Source organism: Patella vulgata, chromosome 4, assembly GCF_932274485.2.
Source record: "Patella vulgata chromosome 4, xgPatVulg1.2, whole genome shotgun sequence".
Classification (NCBI taxonomy): domain Eukaryota; kingdom Metazoa; phylum Mollusca; class Gastropoda; family Patellidae; genus Patella; species Patella vulgata.
In genome coordinates, this window is record NC_065882.2 from 23675178 (window position 1) to 23696827 (window position 21650).

General features: G+C 34.0%; 1 protein-coding gene across 8 annotated transcripts in view; it reads left to right on the forward strand.

Annotated features, from left to right (window-relative positions):
- Positions 1–21650, forward strand: part of LOC126819765 (protein unc-13 homolog B) — a 124796-nt gene that overhangs the window by 48349 nt on the left and 54797 nt on the right. For all 8 annotated transcript variants that reach the window (XM_056100330.1, XM_056100331.1, XM_056100332.1 and 5 more), the window contains exons 6-8: positions 457–539; positions 14200–14248; positions 20767–21067. In XM_056100330.1, coding sequence (XP_055956305.1) covers positions 457–539; positions 14200–14248; positions 20767–21067 — 433 coding nt within the window. The remainder of the gene's footprint in view (positions 1–456; positions 540–14199; positions 14249–20766; positions 21068–21650) is intronic.

The following is a 21650-nucleotide window of genomic DNA, read 5'->3' on the forward strand; positions in this document are numbered from 1 at the left end:
AATATGATGATTACTCTTGTGTTTATTGTGTATTATGGAGTTTAAATTAGGATTGCTTGTGTTATTTAGAGTAGAGAACAAGTACATGGTCAATTATACCATGTGTAAATTTGGAATTCTCTTATACTGGATTTAATACAATTATTAAACATGTACTTGTGAAGTCTAGGTTTAGAAAATGGATAGATGTTATGATGAAGTATTCTCTATATTTCAAAAAAAGAAATGTCAAGCATTTCACGACAACTGTTGATTGCTGGTTGTACATGTACAGTATCCACTCCAATACGTCTGCACAATTTCCGTTAGAACTCTCAAGAATACTTTATATAATAAAAACATATGCAGCAAGGCAGGTTGGTATGTGATTGGTAACCAACTCACTTATTTATTTCATTTTCAATGACTAGGCCTCCCTCCCAGCCTTTATTTTACATGTTAAAATTCTGACTTCAGATGTCGTTGCAGACTTGCCAGAAGCTGAGGCTGCTGAATTACAAAACAAACTTTCCGTTCTCAACACCATCATGAACCAAGAGGTAATTATTTTTAGCTTTTTATATCTTTCCTACTGTCATATTTGAGCTTCTTAAAACAAGTGGGTGTGAAATTTGACCAAGTGTGGATGTTCTAGATTGCAATGTCAGAGTATACGATTTACATAAAAGGTGATAACTAATTAAGAAGTGCCGGAAAGTACAAGAATGCTCTCAAGACTAACATTTTTATATAAAGATTTACTTACAACAGAGAAGGATATTATTTTTTGTCCCCAACCTTTCGAAGAAAGCAGGGGACTATTAAAATTGGTTCGTCTGTCTGTCTGTCTGTCCGTCCGTCCGCCTGTTTCTCTGTCTGTCCGTCCATATGTCTGTCCGTCACACTTTTTGGGACACAATCACTCTCTTTCTAATTGAGCTAGAATGTTCAAACTTGGTGTAGGTGTTTATTGGATCAATGCCTTGATGGGGTTCGAAGATGAGCATTTTCTGCTTAGGGTAAGCAGAGATAAGCAATTTGATTGGTTGATGCTTTGGGACACAATAACTTTAGTTCTAATTAAGTGAGAGTGATGAAACTTGGTGTATAGTTTCATTACATCAATACCTTGACTAAGTTAGATAATGAGCATTTTCTGCTCAGGGTAAGCAGAACTATAAGCAATTTGATTGGTCAAGACTTTGGAACACAATAACTCTCCTTCTAATTGAGGTAGAATGTTCAAACTTGGTGTAGGCATTCGTTAGGTGAATGCCTTGATGGAGTTCGATGTTGAACATTGTCTGCTTACGGTAAGCAGAGATCAGCAATCTGATTGGTTAATGCTTTGGGGCACGATAATGAAGCAAGAGCGATAAAACTCCGAATATAGATTCATTATATCATTACCTTGACTAAGTTCGATTGTGAGAGTTTTCTGCTAAAGCTAAGGAGCGATAAGCAATTTGATTGGTCAAGACTTTGGAACAAAAGAACTCAGCTTTTAATTGAGGTAGAATGTTTAAACTTGATGTAAATGTTCATTTGGTGAATGTCTTGACTGAGTTCAATGATGAACATTTCGAGCTAAAGCTAAGATAATCTTGATTCTATCTGATAGAGAGTGTAAAACTTAGTGTATAGTTTGCATTGCTCGATACTTTAGAAAAAAAAAATAAATGTGTGATTAATTGATATGTGTCATCTATTTATTTTGGGATTTTGGCAGGGGATATCGCCTCACTGTTGGGTTGTTCAGTCCTAAAATAAGAGCAGTACCTGGAATCTAATTGAATATGGGTCTTAGTGTCTTGAGGTTAACATACAAGCTTTTAGTGAAGTACACACTATAATTTTGTATAATTCCTTCCTGCTATTTTTTAAATTAAAAGTTTCAAACGATGTTATTTAACCATCTTTTATATGATTCAAAGCTTGCAATCGTGGATATCTTCATATAAAAACACAATTTCTGAACAGATTTAGTTCATTTATTTAGATTTAACAAACAAAAGAATTTTTAGATATTATTCATATTTAAGCATTATTCAATATTGACTTTCTTTAATTTTTTTCAGAAAATATTTTTCATTAAGTATTGCACTTTGCCATTTAATGTCAGATTGTAACAGATACTCTTCATAACCAAATTATATTATGTAAAATTGGACAGGTCTATATTCAGATACGGATAGAGAAGTTGAAAAATGCTTATTAGGCACAGTAGCCTGATAACGAGTCAATAAATACGATAACATGTATGTTAACCTTGTAGTAATAGAATAGCCATTATGAAAACTTTCCCACCGCTTTTCATCTCTCCCTGGTGATTAGTTATTTAAGGTCTCTATTAGAACCTGACAAGACGTTTTGTCCTTTATAAAAAAAGCTGATTGTAAAGGATAATAAGATAAAAATGAGGACATATTTTTCTTAAGTGGAGATCAAATGAAAATGGGGCAGAAATTGTTTTAGCCAAGGCCAAACATATTTTTTTCCCATGTGTTTTGTTTGAGACCCAAATTGATGAGTATTGTGCTGTCCAGTGTTTGTAATGCAGGGAGAGCTATAACTCCCCTAAACTTGCCTGAAATCAGATTTGGGAACATTTTTGTATTAAGCACTTTACACTACCACATAGTTCTCATCTCATCAATTTGCATGATTTTAATTAGCAAGCAATGCTTGTGGTAAAAAAATTATGATCTTATTCCTAAAGTAATGAAAGTATACAGAAAATTGAACACTTTGAGTTTTTTTTTCAAATTTTGAGAAGGTTGTTTAGCTAAGCTGTCCTTTCTTCATCAAACACCGAGACACCAATCCTGGCATAAACCAAAAAATGAATCCTCCTTGATTTTTCAGGAGTTCCTATGATACTGACAAGGAGAAACAAAACAAGTTCCCCAGTACATACAGCAATCCAAACAGAGCAATCCAAACAAAATTTCTCCTCCCCCACATTGTAAGCACATTGTAAGCATAAGCGTGCGAAGCACGCGAAATGAAATTATAATTTTATGAGTCAACTGAAATAAGTTCTAAATACGATGTCTCTCTGACTTCCACAAGAGTTAAGCCCCTTTAAAGCAAAAACTTGCGTGAAACTGCGAGAAATCTTGCTCATTTCTGGGGCTGACAAAGGAAAGACATATAACAGATACTGAAACTTTAATAAAGTAACAAATACAATTAAGGTTTACAAATCAAAATCAGTTCAGTTTACTCATAACAGTTTAACAGTTTTAATTTTAGTGAACATCTTCTGTTTCTAAATTCTACACTAATCCAAAGAAAATCTTCTGTTTCTAATCTAGTATTTATCCTCCACAAATGAGTCCAAATCTAAGTTCTGAAAATACAAATATTTATTCATTAAGTATAATTGTATCTCATTAGGGTGGAGAGGGTGGGATTTAGAACTTATTTCAGTTGACTCGTAAAATTATAATTTTATTTCGTCAACTGAAATAAGTTCTAAATACGATGGTTCAAAGCTATCATTTGTGCAATACTAGATTTGCAAAAGCTTCCTTTCCCTTAGAAGTTAAGGGTTTTTCATAAATTTTTTTGAATGTGTCAGAATTGGTCCAATTTGCACACTTGACAATATCTTCAACTGATAAGCCCATTATCTTTGCCTTGCATGTTGCTGCTGATCGTGTGGAATGGGCTTGAAATTTCTCAATATCAATTCCCGATTCAACCATAAATTTCTTAAGCCAATTAGATATTGTAGACGTAACTACGGGCTTATGTGGTTTCAAACAACCTAAAAACAGTTGAGACTTTTGATTAGGATTAATTCTCCAAGCACTGGTCCTTTTTAAATAGGCCCTTAGAGTTAACACAGGGTCCAATTCCTGTATATGAAAGTTAGACAAGAAAAACTTAGCTGGTACCGAACCGGTCCTATGGGTCTTAGTTATTTTTTGTATCGACAACTCTATCCGATCACCAAAATCCTGTATATGCAACGGATTCAAGTTTTTTAATTCAGATGCTCTACTAATATTTGTAAGAGTCAGTAACTTTGCCAATTTGTGCGTCAAAGTACTATCTGATAACGAATCATTCTGACCTAAGTTAGTTACCTGTTTCAAGACCAAATTTACATCCCAGGTATCTGCATATTTAGGTTCTGGGGGTCGTTCGTTAAATATCGCCGACATTGTCTCCTTTACTATTGCACTTTGACCCACTGGCAGATCACAGATATGTGGGTGAATGGTCGAAATAGCTGAACGAAACGCATTTATTGTACTATACGAAAAACCTTCGTCAAACATGTCACTCAAAAAATTGATTACATCGACCAGAGTGGCCTGAAATGGATCAACCTCCCTAGAATTACACCAGCCACTCCATTTCTTCCAGGAGGTGTTATAAACCTTCCTGGTTCCCTCTCGTCTAGATTTTGAGAGGAGAGTGGAAGTTGATTCTGAAATTCCTGGCATAGAGATTCGTTGCCTGAGACAATCCATGCCGCCAGAGACAACGACCCCTGATCTAGAAGTGGATGACTTTCTCCTACATGATTTGTCAGGAGTTTCGAATGTGGAGGCAGCAATATTGGCTCCTTCACTGAAAGCCTCATGATCATTGGAAACCACGATTGACTTTGCCATGTCGGAGTAATCAACACCAAATTTGCCTTCTCTTTCCTGACCTTTGCCAAAACTCTGCTTCACATTGGTCCAACTTATTGAGAATGCGTCTGTGAATTGGGCTAGGGGATCCGGCCTCCAACTGGCATAATTTGGAAGCTGTTTGTTTAGTCTGTTCGCAAACAAATCCAATTCCATTGGGCCCAACACAGTCTGAATCTGTTGAAATATGTCCGGGCTCTACTTCCAATCGCTGGAGTCTTGAAAGTTTCTGGATTGCCAATCGGCCTCCAGATTGTCCTTTTCTGGCAGGTATTCCGCCGAAACAAGAATCTTTCTGTTGAGACAAAAGTCCCACAGTTCTTTCGCCACCTTTACTAACTCTATCGACTTTGTCCCCCCCTTTTTGTTGACATAACAAACTGCGGAGAAATTGTCCATTCTCAGATGTATATGTACGCTTTGCATATTTTTGGCAAATGTCTGAACTGCTAACAGACCCGCTTTCAATTCTAATACATTGATATGATGGGTCATTTCCTGATTGTTCCAAAGGCCTTGGGTTCGGGTCGAGCCACAAACTGCCCCCCACCCCTTTTGACAATCATCTGTCGTTATCACTAAATCGGGGCTCTGAGATATGAAACTCTTCCCATGCCACTCTTTTAGGTGATCCACCCACCAAAGGAGCTCCTCCTTGCATTGTGGAGTTAATTTCACTACAGTGTCGTAACTCCTTTCCATCAGGAAAGTCTGAGTTTTTAACATTTGGAGGTGTCTGTAATGCAAAGGAGCGGGGATAATCACCGTCAATGATGCCGTCATCCTGCCAATCAGTTGTGCTAACCGTCTGGCGTTCTCTGTTTCGGACTGACTGAGCTCCCTGCATTGTTCTGTTATGGTCAGAACCTTGGCTTTTGGTAAAGACAAGGTCATGTTCAGGGAATTGATGACAAACCCCAGGAATTCTATCTCCTGAGTCGGTACAAGTTCCGATTTCTCCCAATTTATTATAAACCCTAGGTGTTGTAACATGTATATTACAGAATCTCTGTCCATCTGTAACTGATTCTGATCCTGATTCAGTATGATCATATCGTCCAGATAAATTAACACTCTTAACCCTATCCGCCTGAAAAAGGCTATGACTGTCTTCAGTAACTTTGTGAATAGTCGGGGCCCTGATGTCAGACCGAAAGGCAGACACATAAACTGATATGTCCTCCCTTTCCATTGGAAAGCAAGATACTTTTGGTGGGGTTTGTGAACAGGCAGACTGAAATATGCATCTTTCAGATCTATTTTTATCATGAAGTCTGCATTCATTATTATTTCTGTTAAAGTCACCATACCCTCCATCTTGAAATGATGGTATGTCACAAATTTGTTCAATTTCTTTGCATTGAATACTGGTCGATAGTCCTTGCTTGATTTTTTGGGGGTCAGAAAAATAGTGCTGAGAAACAAGTTGTTTGTGTACTCTATCTCTCTTACTGCCCCTTTGCCTATTATGCTTTTGATTTCGGTAGACACCAAATTGGTCATTTCCTCTGACATATCGATTTCTCTTGGAATAACTGTCTGGATTGGTTCCGAATGGAATTCTAGTTGAAATCCTGAAACCATTTCCAGAATCATCGAATCCTGAGTAAGTTTCTTCCAATTTTCTTGGAAAAACCTCAGTCTTCCTCCAACTTTGTTTCCGATATTGACAGACAAATTTTTTAAACCAAGACTGGTAAATTCCGGATATAATAAATTCAACATACCTGTTTCCTGTAGTGGCATGTGTGTTGGGTTTTCCACCTCTTCCTCTTTCTGCCTTGAATTTATAGGTACTCTGTCCCGTACTCTGTCCCCTGCTTGAGGGTTTTTGATTGCCCCCACCTCTATATGATGAGGGCTGGCCACGAAAGGGCTGATATTTACTTCTATTGTTATTAATACTGTATTTATGGTAAGAGGTGTAGCTTTGTCTTCTTGTTCCGGAAAATAAATTTTCGAGATTCTTTCTCTTTTTCTTGTCTCGAGAAAGTTTAAGGAGTTTTTTGTACATTTGTTTGCCGAATAATTTCTTTTTGGTTGATACTTTTCTTGAATGCTTGTTAAGAAATTTTTGAGCCTTCTTGGTATTTTTCATGATTTTGGCTAGGATATTAATCCTTCTGTGATAAGCTGTTGTCACATTCGCCTGTCCCACCAGGCAAACAGTTTGTTCAACCAATTTCAAAACTTCTGAGATTTGAACTTTCGAATTATCTTTCCCATTTCTAATATTTTCTAAGGAATTCCATAGGGTACACAATGGTCCCATAATTTTAAGGATCCGTCCTTGGATTCTTTTCATCGAGTTTTCCGTCGCTTTTACCGACGAATTCTTTTGGTTGTCATCCCAGTCTAACATGTCCTGCCACTCCTCGTCTAATAACTCGATTTGATATGACGATGGCACTGGGTTATCTTTTAAGATAGACACTTCTAATTCCTCATCTTTCACAAAATGTTTGAAAAACTTATTTGAGTAGTTTTTTAAATCCGACGAAAGAGTACAACTACTTTTTGAGCTTCCCGGAGAAAACCGCCGATGGGGGCTGCCATCTTTGTTTGTATGTTTGATACGACCTTCACCTTCTTCTTCGTCAGTGATTTGGGAATTCCCCGCGTATAATTCGATGAATGGCTCATCGGCCATTCTCTTCTCAACGTATTTCCTGCGTTTAGAATTCGAGGGTTTCCTAAATTCATCGGAATCCGAACTATCGGAGGATAAAGTCGAATCAGAAGTTGACCCGGATGTAGACCGAGTACTAGCACTGCTGCTATCAGACGTAGTACTAGCAGACGAATTATCTAAGTCGTTAAAATGACTACTCTTGAAACGTCCTGGTCTGCTGTTCCGGCTGTGTGATTTCCGTCTAGGGAACGAATCACGGGACTCGGCATATTGAGACTCATTTCGTTTTCTCAGAGGAATAGTATAGTCATTCCGCCCAATAATGCCAATAGTCGACCGAACACGTGGTCTCGATTCTCTAGTAGTAGTAGCAGTCTCTTCATCATTTTCATTTTCATTTTTTGATTATGAATCATTAGTTGCCGTTTGGCTATTTATTGACTTTTTATTATTTGCCGTTTGGCTGTGGGGTTAGACTATCAGAAAGTGCCGATTGGCTGTTTCTACTAGTCATGATTTATGTAATAAATCTAATATTTCTAATACATGTCTTTCTAGCTTGGAAGCCAAAGAAATGAGAAAGATTTCTTGCAGTTTCACGCGAGATTTTGCTTTAAAGGGGCTTAACTCTTGTGGAAGTCAGAGAGACATCGTATTTAGAACTTATTTCAGTTGACGAAATAAAATTAAGATTACTGTAGGTTAATTGCAAAATGACCAAAGTATGTGTTGTTGATATTTTAATCATATTCATTTCTCCAAGTACCTACCCTTGGCCAGAGAAAAGGCTGCATTGTCAAACCATATTGATGTTGAGGATTGATGATTAATTTACCATATTTTCTAGTGTATAAGACACTTTTTACCTATTTTCTGTTCAATTTGTGATGGTATACAGCTTGTACTCAATATTATATAAAACAAATATCAATCATAATTCAATCTTACTTTGATCAAATTATTCATTCATTTGGCCAACATGTGTTAGGTCAAAATAATGTGTTGAATTCAGTTGATCGGAGATAGCCTCGATACAAAACAAATTTTAAAAAACACAGCACTTAAAGATGCATTATGTAAGAACTAAATCTGCCTAATGCAGATCTTTCCTTGTGGCCTCAAATGTTATATAAATCATTAATTTTATATTTGTGCATTTCAGACCTTCCATTTCAATATTCAAGCATTTCAGACCATAACTTCCTGGATTATGGCCCCTGATTGTACGAAAAATCCTTTTTTTTTTTTTAGTGTTTTCTCTATCCATCTCTTGCAAAATGTGGGCATAAATTGCCTGGCAACTGCTATTTTTTTTTTTAACTATTCGTTATCTAAATCTTACATAATGCATCTTTAAAATAAAGAACATTGATATACTTCATAAAATTATAATCAATCTATTTATTTCGTTTAGCGCATTGACTTAATGGAAAGATTGATTCTGAAATAAGTTTCTAATTCACTTGTTCAATTGTCTAATGCTTATATTTCACAAAGAAGTTAATTTTGTATGGATTCTATCAGTTGCTGTTGCTACCAACAGATAATGAATGCATGATCTGTTATAATTTTACAACACCAAAATAGGTTAATGCTATTATTCAATAAAATACATAAATAGAAATAGCCAATTTTCACATTCATTATATGCCATTATGAATTAAGAAATAGCATATCATAATTTATTGATCAGGTTTACCCCAGGGAGCCGGTTTTCATACACAAAAATCAACAACTTTATCCAATATATATATGCTACATAAATATGAATATTCTGGGTGGATTATAGCCAGTGGATTACTATCTGCAGAAATTCTAATATTCTACTGTAATAGGCATTTATTCCCTATTGGCATTATTATTGTAAAGAACCAAATAATTAATTGAAGAAGGTTGACAGGTTTAGTGTATTTCTAATACCCGTCTAAAGTGGCTTTATGAAAAAAACAATTAAAATCTATCAGTATTTTGGTTTTGTAAAATAATCATAAACTTCTATTCATTCATCTTGTACATCTTATTTGAAATCGGAAATCACATCCCCAAGGCACATACACATGCCCCCCCCCCCCATACACAACACACACACACACCTACACACCTTTCTAAGAGAGCAGGGGATTATTAAAAAAATGAGTTCGTGCGATGTCTGTCTGTCCGTCAAACTTTTTTGAACACTATAAAATTCCTTTAAGCCGAAAATTATTTCGAGTTAATATACACAGCAGGAACTGATAAATTGTTTTGCCTTGTTCATCAATTATTTGAGAATAAAGTTATCAATTTTAAGAACGCCCTGACATGAAATCTGCACATTAAAATGTACTTTCGCTTTATTCATTTGATTTTAATGATTTCCTTAATGACTTAACACAACAGGTTGATTTTTGTTTAAGACTCAAATTTACATTTAATCTAAGGTGGCCAGAAAGATTTTCAGTGGTTATATGTCTGGCCATAAACACAGCACAACTTTGTGAAATTGTTGATTGCTTGTAAAGAATCATAAATTTATGAAAAACAAGAAAATGTTAGAATTTTTTTAAATTAATACTTAATTTGGATATATTTTTGGATTACTGTTTATGGAAAATTGTGACATTGGTTGTGCTGGGTTATGTATTTCATTTTATGCTATGATTTTTAAATCTCTATGTTTCAAAATTAATTCCTCTATAAATATATGAAGTGTGGTAACAGTTACATTGTAAGTAAATTTGAACTGTTTTTTAAGTAGAAATAATAACCCACTCTATACCAGATTCACAATGCTGCTTTACACATGCTCAATCAATGTTGATGATAAACGTTTGTGTATTGCATTTAAATTTAAAACAGATGATTGCATTTAAATTTAAAACAGATGATTATTTAAAGATATGTTATGGGAGATTAGATAAAGAGCTCGCAGTTCTCACTATAATAGTTAAAAACTAGATACTGTAAAGGTAATTTGCTGAAAATTTCGGTCAAATTGATCCACTATGAACTAAGATTTTACCGATTGAATTTTCGGCCTAGCCTCGATCATCATTACTAAAGTCGGTAGGATAAAAAACATAGTCTTGATTATCCATTTCATGATTTACTTATCAATGGAAGTCGAACAGCAAATCGGAACCCAATCCAATAAACATTGCATGCTAGTGATGCCATCGAGAGTTGATTATGGTCTGGATAAGTTAATTAATGTCTAATTAATAATTTAGATAACATTTCAGGCCTAAAGAAAGACCAGCAATAGGCAGATTTAGCTCTTGCATAATGTATGTTTAAACAGATAAATACTATTTAAAGAACTTTTTTGAAAATTTACCTGTAAAAAGTTGTGAATGAAACAAATAAATAAATAATCATTTAGAATTGTAAGACCACCAAAGACTAATAAACAGGTTTGATAATATCATATATTGTTACGATGAATTATTGAGAAGTGTTAATATATTTCTGGGATACATTCAAATAGAGTTTTGTGATGGCACAGTCTTAAAGGCCTTAAAAAAGTTCCTTTAGATTTTGGGCAAAAGAAATCACAGTCAATGTGATCTCCGGCATTGAGATACCAGTACCTCAAATTGGTACCCAAACCTGGACTGTCCATTATGCAAATAGAAAGAACAACTGAGGGGCATTAGCCCCGAAGTTTTTCTTTGTATTTACATAATGGACAGTCTGAGGCTATTATGAAACTTAAAACATAGCACCATAGAGATACAAATAATGGATAGTTTTCTAAAAGAACAAGCCACCAAATAATGGATATATTCTTAAAACAACATGCACATGCTCATGAATGCATGTGACAAAACACTCCAGTTATACAATGCAAGCATACACAGACAGTCCAAAATATTCGACATGGAGATGACATGTTTATAAAACAGTCGAAAACAAATATTAATAATGAGAATATATGTGATAAGCATTTGGATACTGATTACATTTGGTAATGTACTTGATATGGAAGCTAATAGCCATAAAAATTGTGATGTTCTTGATACAGGGGATAATAGCTGTCAAAGTTGTGATGGAAAGGCTGCTGACGAAAAAGATTTAGATATTGATAATATTCTTAGTACTGTGGTTAATATGCAGGGTACTAGCCGTCCAAATTTTTATTTGAAATTTAATATATACGACACAAGATCAAAGGCACAAACCAATTCACGAAATTCGAACTCAACTGTCATTATGGTGTAACGGTGATATATTTGAACGTTTTTTAAAATCGGATAAAAATTGTGACCTGTATACATTGTAGGTTCCACAGGCTCAAAACACGTTTTTTTTTTTGTTCAATCAGGGGCGATAATCCAGGAAGTTACGGTCCGATATGCGCCAATATCGCAAGTAATCGAGATCTTTGGGTTATAAGCACGCATGTTCAGTTTCATCAAAATGGGCATAAATTGTGACATCTAGTATGTACAATCAGGGGCCATAATCCATGAAGTTATGGTCCCATACAAGCCAATATCGAAAGGAACCAAGATCTTTGGGATATATACCTATATTTCAAGTTATGACCTTTAGAGTGTCCACAAAGAAGGTACGAAAATGTACTATTAAACAGACAAGTGACATATAACGGACGTATTTAAGTGGAATTCTTTATGTAGACAAACATGTGAAATCAACATTCGGTCATGTGACATTTCGGTAACTATGAGGTTTTAAAGTAATTTCATGTACAGTAATTTAATTTGTTCAGATAATAAATTATCCCAAAATGCATGTTCATTTTTTATACGCCCACATTGAAATGTGGTCGTATATTGTCGTCGCCCCCGTCCGTCCGTCGGTCCAGACGCTCTAGAGGCTAAAGTTAATATCCATTTGACTTTAAATTTATATACAGTGTTTAAGGCCATGAGATGAAGAATCCTATTGATTTTCAGCAATTTCTGATAATTACTGCCAGAGTTATGGCCCTTGATCACTTCAAAAAATCTTGTGGACGCTCTAGAGGCTAAAGTTAATATCCGTTTGACTTTAAATTTATACACAGTGTTTAAGGTCATGAGACGAAGAAGCCTATTGATTTTCAGCGATTTTCGATAATTATTGCCAGAGTTATGGCCCTTGATCACTTCAAAAAATCTTGTGGACGCTCTAGAGGCCAAAGTTAATATCCGATTGACTTTAAATTTATACACAGTGTTTAAGGTCATGAGACGAAGAATCCTATTGATTTTCAGCGATTTCCGATAATTTTTGCCTGAGTTATGGCCCTTGATCATTTTGAAAAATCTTTGGGACGCTCTAGAGGTCAAAGTTAATATCCGATTGACTTTAAATTTATACATAGTGTTTAAGGTCATGAGGCGAAGAAGCCTATTGATTTTCAGCAATTTCCGATAATTACTGTCCGAGTTATGGCCCTTGATCACTTTGAAAAATCTTGTGGACGCTCTAGAGGCTAAAGTTAATATCCGATTGACTTTAAATTGATACAGTGTTTAAGGTCTTGAGACGAACAAGTATATTGATTTTCAATGAATCTTTATGACTTAAACAGCTAAATCCATGATGTTAAAAGTTTTGTATACTAAACGTTAGCATGGGGCAGAACTTTATAAAAACCAAACAAATTCTAATGGTTTTCTGATAATTACTTAATGAGTTGTTACTCTTAATCAGATTTTAATGTATTATAAATGTTCCATTACCGAAAAAAGTAAAAATATGCGAAAACTCTTGTTGACTGCCCGGACAATATAGCTGCTGTGGGCGTATGTTTCGTTGCCTGGCAACCTATCTTCAGATAAGTGTCTATTATTGGTAAACCTGTCCATTATTGTCCCCCACCTTTCGAAGAAAGCAGGGGACTAATAAAATGGGTTCGTCCGTCCGTCCATCCGTCTGTCCGTCACACTTTTTGGGACACAATCACTCTCCTTCTAATTGACCTACAATGTTCAAACTTAGTGTAGGTGTTTATTAGGTCAATGCCTTGATGGAGTTCGAAGATGAGCATTTTCTGCTTAGGGTAAGCAGAGATAAGCAATTTGATTGGTTGATGCTTTGGGACGCGATAACTTTAGTTCTAATTAAGTGAGAGTGATGAAACTTGGTGTATAGTTTCATTACATCAATACCTTGACTAAGTTCGATAATGAGCATTTTCTGCTCAGGGTAAGCAGAGCTATAAGCAATTTGATTGGCCGAGACTTTGGAACACGATAACTCTCCTTCTAATTGAGCTAGAATGTTCAAACTTGGTGTAGGTGTTTATGAGGTCAATGCCTTGATAAGAGTGTGAAGATGAGCATTTTCTGCTTATGGTAAGTAGAGATAAGCAATTTGATCGGTTGATGCTTTGGGACACGATAACTTTAGTTCCAATTAATTGAGAGTGATGAAACTTGGTGTATATTTTCATTACATCGATACCTTGACTAAGTTCGATGATGAGAATTGTCTGCTTAGGCTAAGGAGCAATAAGCATTTTGATTGGTTAAGACTTTGGAACATAACAACTCTGCTTCTAATTGAGGTAGAATGTTTAAACTTGATGTAGATGATTGTCTTGACTGAGTTCAATGATTAACATATCGAGCTAAAGCTAAGCAGAGATAAGCAATTTCCTTGGTCGATGCTTTGGGACAAGATAACTTTGATTCTATCTATAGGGAGTGATGAAACTTAGTGTATAGTTGATAATCAGTTTGATTGCTCGATACTTTTGAAAAAAATAGATGTGCTATTAATTAATATGTGTCATCTATTTATTTGGGGATTTTGGCGGGGGACATCTGCAGCCTCACTGTTGGCTTGTTTTCAATAAATAAAGGACAGTTTTATAAATAATAGATGATTGTTTGAGAAAAGCGTACATTCTCCTATATACTGGTTATAAACATCAAAGGGTGATGTCTTATCTATGTTTTAATTGTTGTTATGAACTTGGTTTTGTTGCTTGTTTTGGTTTACTTTCAGATGGTTGCTATACAAGAACAACAACGAAGACCCCCTTCCTATGCTCAGTGTAAGTCATTTGATTGATCTTTATTTATGTATGTAGTGTGACACATATTTTATTCACTGTAGCAGACATATTGAACAAATTGATACTGACTACATCCAACACTGGAATCAAACATCTGACCTGCTTAGTGAGGCAGTGCCGTACACATGGACCAACTGTAGCTTTTGTTTAAAGTTCTTTAATAAGAGATTGATATAGCATTATATGCTGTATGCAAAATGTTTCAATTGAGACTTACAAGATTCTGACATTTAATTACATTTTATTCTTAAAAAATTGTTCTCCAAAAACAAAAAATTCTTAATCAGTCTTGTCAGATAAAACAGATGAGGACATTAATATTTGAAACAATATGTTGACTTGAATGTGAACAAACATTACATATTAACTTGATGGATTTATTCTTTATCCACAAGATGCCAAGAAGTGTTTTCTTTAGTTGTCTTAGATAGTCTTATTTTCTTGTTATCTCTAAGAAGATTAATTTGGTCTTGGCGTGCTGATGTGATATTTTTTATAAGATTAATTTGTAAAACTGAGGGATGTAATCAATGCTGAATTGAAGGATCTGTTGAGTGTAGGCTGACTGCATTGCTATTAAATCTATTTGTATTTCATGCTTAGATCAATTTTCTATGGACATAGTTTCGTAACTTTGCAAAGTTGTGTAGGATATTTAATCTTGTAATAATTATTTAACCCCTCACATTACATAACCCAATGTGGTATTATCTTTTATTATGATAAAAATAGACATTGTCTGGATTATATTCCTACCACCGTCATTAAATAGATTTGCTAAAGGTTTTCTGAAGCAATACAGGTGATAAAATTATCTAGTATCCGGTTATAAAATTAATCAATATATTTTGAAATATTATGTATTTTAACCCCTTATAGAATTTGGGGATTTTTATAAAAAAAATAAAAAATATGCAGTTACTTATAAATCCAGCTTTCATTTTCAAGAAGTTAGTACACTGGTAGTTTTATATTTATTAGTTTAGGAGTGTTAATATATGCCATGTCTGTCTATATCATCTATGAAATGAAGAATTTACAGCTAGGATATTAAATCTGACATTTTAAGACCAATATTTTAATATGTAAAATAGTGTTATTCTTTACAACCTGCTATATCAAAAACATCCACATATTGTGAAATAACCTTTACTTCTCAACTGTTTTTATGCAGTCTAATAATACAAAAGAATCAATACCATTTATACCTTCAGTTACTGCTGCTTTCTATGTAATTTATATCTATATTCGGCTGCAAGGAGAAGAAATTATACGATGCAATTGAAAGTGGGTTGTAATAAAATGGCTGTAACTACCGTCATAAAATGTGTCATAAAAGATTAACGAAAGAAATTTTCTAAAGCAAAAGATCTAAAATATCAAGTGATATTTTGAATTTACGACGACCATGACTAACCGTTTTAAAGTAGGAAAAATGAAGTGTTCGATGACATCCCAGACTGTGGTATATTAAAGTAATGTCATATACATGTATGGTATATTACTAGTAATTGTCAAGTACTTTTCCATACATAAAACTAATGAGACATCATTATACCTTGATAATGAATATATACCACCTTCCTGTCATTGTTTGACATTCAAACCCTGTCACTGTATATGAGGTATAGGCTAGAGTTTGTCATAAATTTGACTAGTATTAATTTTTGTTAGCTATGGTATATAAACCCAATTGGTATTTTATTTACAAAAGATAATTTGGAAGCATTAACAGGTCCTTGTTATTATTTATCTGTCATATTTCATTGTATCATGAAGTTTTATCTATAGGTGAGGGGGAGTGGTAGAGTGGTGTAACATGTGCCCTTTAATTCATAAAGTCTGAAAAGAAATAGGATCATGTGCCAAACCTCATGGGTTTTCTCCAATTTTTCAGATTTCCTCCTCTACGTGCAAGTGAATTATTGAAATCAAATTATACCATGTGTTAATCCCCAATTAGGTTATGTAGAGTATTTCAACATCGCAAAAGATTATTGTGCATAGTGGTCACAGGCATTGACATTGAAGAAGCTGACTAAGCAATATTTCATCTTTACCTAAGAGTAATCTCAATCTGACCTGAAAAAAGAATCCAATAAAATTTTCTATCAAAGACTCACTTTAAATACTTTGATCTTTAAATATTTATTATTGAGATATTTGTTGGTGTTCCTGAAATGTTATATTTTATGAAAAAAATTTATGTTGTCTGGCAAAGACATCCACTGCTTTCTAGGGACCAGCCATCAAATATTTTTCATCTCTGAAAAACAATCTGTAGACAAGGAATGAACATGTCAGATTGATAAATAAAGACTCTTGTGGATATGAAACTAGGTTACATTATTTACCATGAAGGATGTATACCGGTAATTTCACTTTGCATTTCGTCCATGATTGTGTTGCAGTCTTGGGATTTATATAAAAAAAATTGTGGGTAATGTATCTGAAAAATTCAACTTTGTACATAAAGCACCATGAATTTACAAATTACATGCATTATTATTAAAAACTCAACTAAATTGTACATCATACATCACAAACTAATTGTAAATGAATACTTGTAATTCTTCATTCAACCAGTGTCTGATTTCTGTATTTTGATCTAGAAAGATGGTCTTATCAGATTGAATAAGGTTTTTTGATTTATTGGATATCCTGTTCATTTCTGTAGCATAATATTTCTTCATTTGATTGATTTATTTAAATATTTTATCAAACCAAAAATTTGAGACAAATATATCAAAATTCATTGTGGATGTTTGACATTGATATTTTTTTATAACTGTTCTGGTACATGTAGCATGAAAGCTTTTTGCTTTTCCTGAAAGCATGATTATAAATAAAACTCTTTTTTGGTGGAGCTTTTTATATCACGTATAATTCACTCTGTCTCCTCTTATTACTGTATCAATCTGAAAGCTTCTCAAGACATGTATATAAAAATTATTTTTTGGGATGTTTCACATTGATATATTTTTATCAATGTTCTGGTACATGTAGCAGGGAAGCTTTTTGCTTTTCCTGAAAGCAAATTTATAAATAAAAACTCTTTTTTGGGTGGCCATTTTATATCATATATAACCCTCTCTAATGTCCTGTCTTGTAACTATATCAATCTGAAAGATTCTATCAGTAGTGGGCATATATTGCCGTCTCCCCCACCCGTTGTACCTAACGCCAAAAGTTATCTGCCAATCTTTGTGAAATTTATATGCATTAGTTAAATTAGTGAAACAAAGAAACCTTTTGAATTTCAGCAATTTCTGTCAATTACTTCTAGAGTTATGGCCCTTGTTTCATGTTGTTGCACCTTGTGATCACTCTAACATCTAAAGCTAAAGTTATCTGCCGTTCTATATGAAATTTTTATGCGTCATTTGAATTAGTAAAAAGAATCCTATTAAATTTCAGCAATTTCCATTTATTACGTCTAGAGTTATGGCCCTTGTTTCACTTTGTTGAACCTTGTGAATGCTCTAACGCCAAAAAATATCATCCGATCTTTGTGAAATTTATATGCATTATTTAAATGACTGAAATGAAGAAGCCTATTGAATTTCTAGAGTTTTGACCCTTGTTTTACTTTGTTGAACCTTATCATCCGATCTGTATGAAATTTATATGCATAATTAAGATTAGTGAAACCATGAAGCCTATTGAATTTCAGCAATTTACAATAATTACTTCTAGAGTTATGGCCCTTGTTTGACTTTGTTCAACCTTGTTAATGCTCGATTGACGAAAGTTATCCGATATGTATAAAATTTATATGCATCATTTTAATTTGTAAAACAGACGTCTATTAAATTTCAGCAATTTCTGTCAATTATTTTTAGAGTTACTTTGTGAACCTTATAAACATTCAAATGACAAAAGTTATCATCCGATCTGTATAAAAGTTATATTCATTATTGAAATTAGTAAAATGGAAAAGCCTGTTCCAAATTTTCTGTAAATTACTTTCAGAGTTAATGCCCTTGTTTTAGTTTATAGAACCTTGTGAACCCTCAATGACAAAAATTATAATCTGATCTGAATGAAATGGTCTTGTAGATGCTCCCAATTACCTACAAAAGAATAAATATGTTTTATTGCTTGGCAACCTATCTTATATATTTGAATTAAGTAGTTGCACACAATACTTGGTACATGTCACCTGTGTTTTGTGTTACGACCTGATATCTTGGATAAAAATGAACTTGATCGATATTTATTCGGTTAAGTCAGGGGTGACCAAAATACAGCCCGCAACGTCAGTTTGTCCGGCTCGCTGTTGCATGCTGAAAAAAACCATGTATAAATGTTCTAACTTGGTAACATTTTGGTATTATATTAAAATATTTTATTGTTTTTATTATGTTGTGTATTTCATGTATTGATAAATAAATAGAATGACTATCCTTATTTCTTGTTTACATTCAGTGTATTCTGTATTCAGTGTAGTGTATTGAACAAAATATTTATCTGACCCACGCTCGGCATTCTTTCAGTTATATCTGGCCGACTATGAAAAAGTTTGATGACTCCAGGGTTAAGTGATTTATAACAAATATAACAACATCAAAAGATATATTCACTGTTTTATTTGGCAAGTGAAAAAAATCACCCATAATTGCTATGGTTAATAAGCAGATTATTTGCTTATTTAGATTTGTTCAAAAAAGTTCCTAAGCCACTTATGACAGCTTAAGCCCAACCCAGATGATGGAACATTTATGTCGACGAACAAAAACACTGAACAAATATTTTTGTTTTTGTTGTCCGCAGACGATGAACATGTTTTCATGAATGTTCGGCTAATGTTTTTTATTTTTTTCAATTCCTCCCTAGATTGGTTTATACGGAACCTTCTGACCTAATTCCTTCCAGTTGTTGCTTAAAATATTTCTTTTCCATCGGAAATTGCTATTCAGAATTGAGACAAAGCAATACCTTGTTATAGCTTTTTATTTATTCAGCTTGCTCATCATTCAAGTTTGATTTTGGTCATAGTTTGAGTCCAAAACAACTAGCATTTTGTCAGAAATTACAATGACACAATGTAGATTTTAAAGACAAGTAAATATCAGAAATTTATCAGCGGGATATATAACTCTTTTCTGCTCGCATGCAGCCTACAGATGTCAATTTTTGTGAGCTTTATTTTTGAAATATCACTTTTAGGTACAGTATTTCTAATGCAAATGTGTTTAAGAAATCCACTTTGCTAAGGGGAATTTCCACATTATTGATGTATTGATAGAATTTTAACATCAATGAGCACTTCAACTCATTGTTACTATGAAAATTTGAATTGATATCACTGATTTCTTATCATTGATTATATTGGCTTTATATTAGCAAGATTCAAAAAAGTCTTAAATAAATTATACATTTTAAGGGAATTATGTTTTCAACATGAATTTAAATGAATGCAGGTACATGTAAACCTTAAAGATGTATTATGTACGATTTAGATAAAGAGCTGGCAGTTCTTGCAATAATACTTAAAAATAGATAATAAAAATTGAATATGTTGAAAATTTCAGTCAAATTACTTCATTCTGAGTGAGTTATGGCCATTTGAAAAGCAATGTAGGCTTGATTGCCATTGTTATCATTGCTACCATAATAAACAAAGTCTTGATTATCCATTTTTATACGCCCACATTGAAATGTGGTTGTATATTGTCGTTGGCCCCATCCGTCCGTCCGTCCGTCCATCCGATCGTGTTTAAGGCTGTAAAACGAATGATCCTAGTCGTTTTTAACGATTTCCGATAATTACTGCCAGAGTTGAAATGACCCTTGATCACTTTGAAATATCTTGTGGAGACTCTAGCGGCTGATGTAAATATCAGATTGACTTTAAATATATAGACACTGCTTGAAGTCATGAGACGAAGAAACCTATTGATTTTCATTTATTTCCAATTATTATTGCCCTTGACTTCTTTGAAAAATCTTTAGAATCTCCAGAGGCTAAAGTTAATATCTGATTGACTGTAGATTTATACACAGTGTTTAAGGTCATGAGAAGAAGAATCCTAATCATTTTCAAGGAATTCTGATAATTACTGCCAGAGCTGTGGCCCTAGATCACTTTGAAAAATCTTGTGGACACTCGAGAGGCTAAAGTTAATATAAATTACTGACAAAAGAAAAAATAAGCAACAACGCTTGTTGACTGCCCGGCCGACTTAGCTGCTGTGGGTGTATGTTTCGTTGCCTGGCAACTTATCTTTAATTAAATTATTAACTGCCAATCGTGTTTAAATCCGCTTGGCATGTGAATAAATATCTTAATTAATTATCTATATTACATTTGAGGCCAAACGAAAGATTTACATTAAGCAGATTTAGCTCTTATGTAATGTATCTTTAACTAGAAAATTTTGTATAAAATTTTGGGTATATGATTACAATCGGAAAGAGATAGCTTGGTTATAATTTGTTTAAACTTTGTGTTGCTGAATTTTATTTTGAATAATGAATGAATTCTATTTTTTCAGCTGGTATGTCCGAAGATAGTGATTATACTAGTGATGTAAACTATCCTCTACAACATCAGCACAATACGTCTGCTCACCAATATCGCAGTCATCCTGATCATCCATATCGACTGCGCGAAGATAGTCGAGATTATCCAAGATATGATTCCTTTGATAGATCCTTTGAACGGGGATATGAGCCGGAAACAGATTATTATCAAGATGGAAGTCCGTATCACCAAGGGCGTAGTGATACAGATTCAGAACCTCTATATTACAACAGTCGGCCTAACTCGCGCCCACAGTCTTTCATCAATGATAGGTACGTTTGGTTTCAACCCCTGAGTCACGTCATTGTGCATATTCTGTTGGGCTGTGTACATTAACTTGGTTTTGATATTAGTTATTAACAAACCATAGCATACTGGCACATAATTATATGCCTTCAGCTAAAAATTGTAAACAATTCAAACTATATTTAAATCTTACATATCGTTACCGTAATGTAGCTTATATATAATTACTTGAAAATGAGTAAATTGAACCAGAGAATTGAACAAACCACTTTTTATACGCTCACATTTTCATGTGGACGTATTATGCCGTTGCCCCTGTCCATCCGTCTACAATTTGTTTGTTATTTTTATCCGATTTTAACGAAACTTGAAATATAGATCTGTCTCGCAAAGATCTCAGTTCCTTTAGATATTGGCATGTATTGGACCATAACTTCATGGATTATGGCCCCTGATTGTACGAAAAATCACGTTTTTAGCTTGTAGACACTCTAGAGGTCACAATTTCATCTGATTTTTATGAAATTTGAAATGCATGTTAATAACCCAAAGATCTTGGTTCCTATCGATATTCGTGCATATTGGGTCGTAACTTCCTGAATTGTGGCC